The 1470-nt window shown below is 58.6% G+C and overlaps 1 protein-coding gene across 3 annotated transcripts in view; it reads right to left on the reverse strand.

Moving 5' to 3' along the window:
* LHX1 (LIM homeobox 1) overlaps positions 1 to 990 on the reverse strand; it is a 4319-nt gene extending 3329 nt beyond the window's left edge. For all 3 annotated transcript variants that reach the window (XM_085302951.1, XM_085302952.1, XM_085302950.1), the window contains exon 1: positions 821 to 990. In XM_085302951.1, the coding sequence (XP_085159077.1) occupies positions 821 to 990 (170 nt within the window). The remainder of the gene's footprint in view (positions 1 to 820) is intronic.
* Between the last annotated feature and the right edge of the window lie 480 nt (positions 991 to 1470).

The raw sequence follows: 1470 nt of genomic DNA on the forward strand, positions 1-1470 counted from the left end.
GCCGGGCTGGAGCGCAGCGCGGCCGGGCGCCGAGGCGGGGGATTTCGTTGCCTTTATTTTCCGTTTGCATGTGGATTGGTGCCGGGCAGCGGCGCATCCCTGCGGAGCGGCCCGGGGATGATTGAGACGCCGTTAGCACCTCCGCACGGCGGCCACAGCCTCCGCGGCCGCGGGGTTTCCTCTGCATTAGCACCTCCGAGCGCGCAGCGCTGCCCGCGGGGCCGGCCGGACGCCCCGTCGGGCTGGGGCTGCAAGCCCGGCCGAGGGGCACCGCGGGGGGGGGCGCGCTGTGAACCCCCCCCTTCCCCAGGCACCCGCCGGGAGAAGGCTTCCCCCGCGGGGTGCGCAGGGGCCCGCGGAGCGCGGGGCCCCCCGCTCCGGAGGCGAGAGCGGGGCGCACAGGCCGCCCGSAGCCCGGCGCGCTCGGTGCTGCCTGCGCTCGGCTGCGGAGATAGCGGCGCGGCGCGGCCGGGGGGAAACCGCGCGGCCGGCCGAGCCCGGCTGCGGGAAACGCCGCCGGGACGGGCCCGTGCGCCGCGCGGAACCGGCTCCTCGTTTAAAGCCGACTCCGGGGCAGCCGAGGTGCCCGGCGCCCCGCGGGGAGCGGGCCGGGAGGCGGGCGCGGGAGCGCGGCCGCGGCCCCCGCCGCGGGAAATAACAAAGGTTCCGGGCGGGTTTCCGTGTGCCCGGGGGAGGGGGAGAAGGAATTTCACAAGTCACACTGAACAAGAAAACAAACAAACAGAAAAAGGAAAAAAGGAAAACGAAAAATACGGGTAAAAAGGAGCCGGGGCTTCAGGCGGGAGGATCCGGTACTTACCGAAAGAAGTCGTTTTTGCAGTAAAGCTTGCCTTCTCGCGAAAAGCATTTCTCTGTCAAATTGCATTTACATTCACAGCACTGAACACACTTCACATGCCAAGCCCTGTCCAGCACATTCAACAAAAACCGGTCCAAGATTGGCCTTTTGCAGCCTGCACAGTGAACCATTGTCTTTGGTTATTTCTGAGAGTGGGGGTATTGGTTTCCCAGATGTCAAGCAAAATAAAAATAAAAATTTTGTTTAAAAAAGACGACAACACCGGCGTAGGTTTGCTTTTTGTTTGTTTTAAAAGCCTCGGAGAAGTGAAGGAGGAGAAAAAGAAAGGGAGGAAGAAAAAAATCTTCGTTCGAGTGTCCTAGGAGGGATACACAGGAGAAACCACCCACTGCCCAAGGAGACCAGCGCTTCAACGCAACAGCAGAATCCCGGCCGCTAGCAACAACAACAGCAATAATAATAATAATAATAATAACAATAAAACAACAACGACTATAAAGACCAGCGCTCATAAAAATTAAAAAGAATAATTAAAAAAAACGCCGAAAAGCAAGTGTGATGAGTTTTTTCTCAGGTCTGAGGTAGAGCAGTCAGGAGTCAAAGTGCATCTGCTTTTCCCAAAGAGAAATCAAAGGAGGAAAAAAAAAAAA

Source organism: Rhea americana, unplaced genomic scaffold, assembly GCF_003343005.1.
Source record: "Rhea americana isolate MKP2758 unplaced genomic scaffold, rheAme1 scaffold_194, whole genome shotgun sequence".
Classification (NCBI taxonomy): Eukaryota; Metazoa; Chordata; class Aves; order Rheiformes; family Rheidae; genus Rhea; species Rhea americana.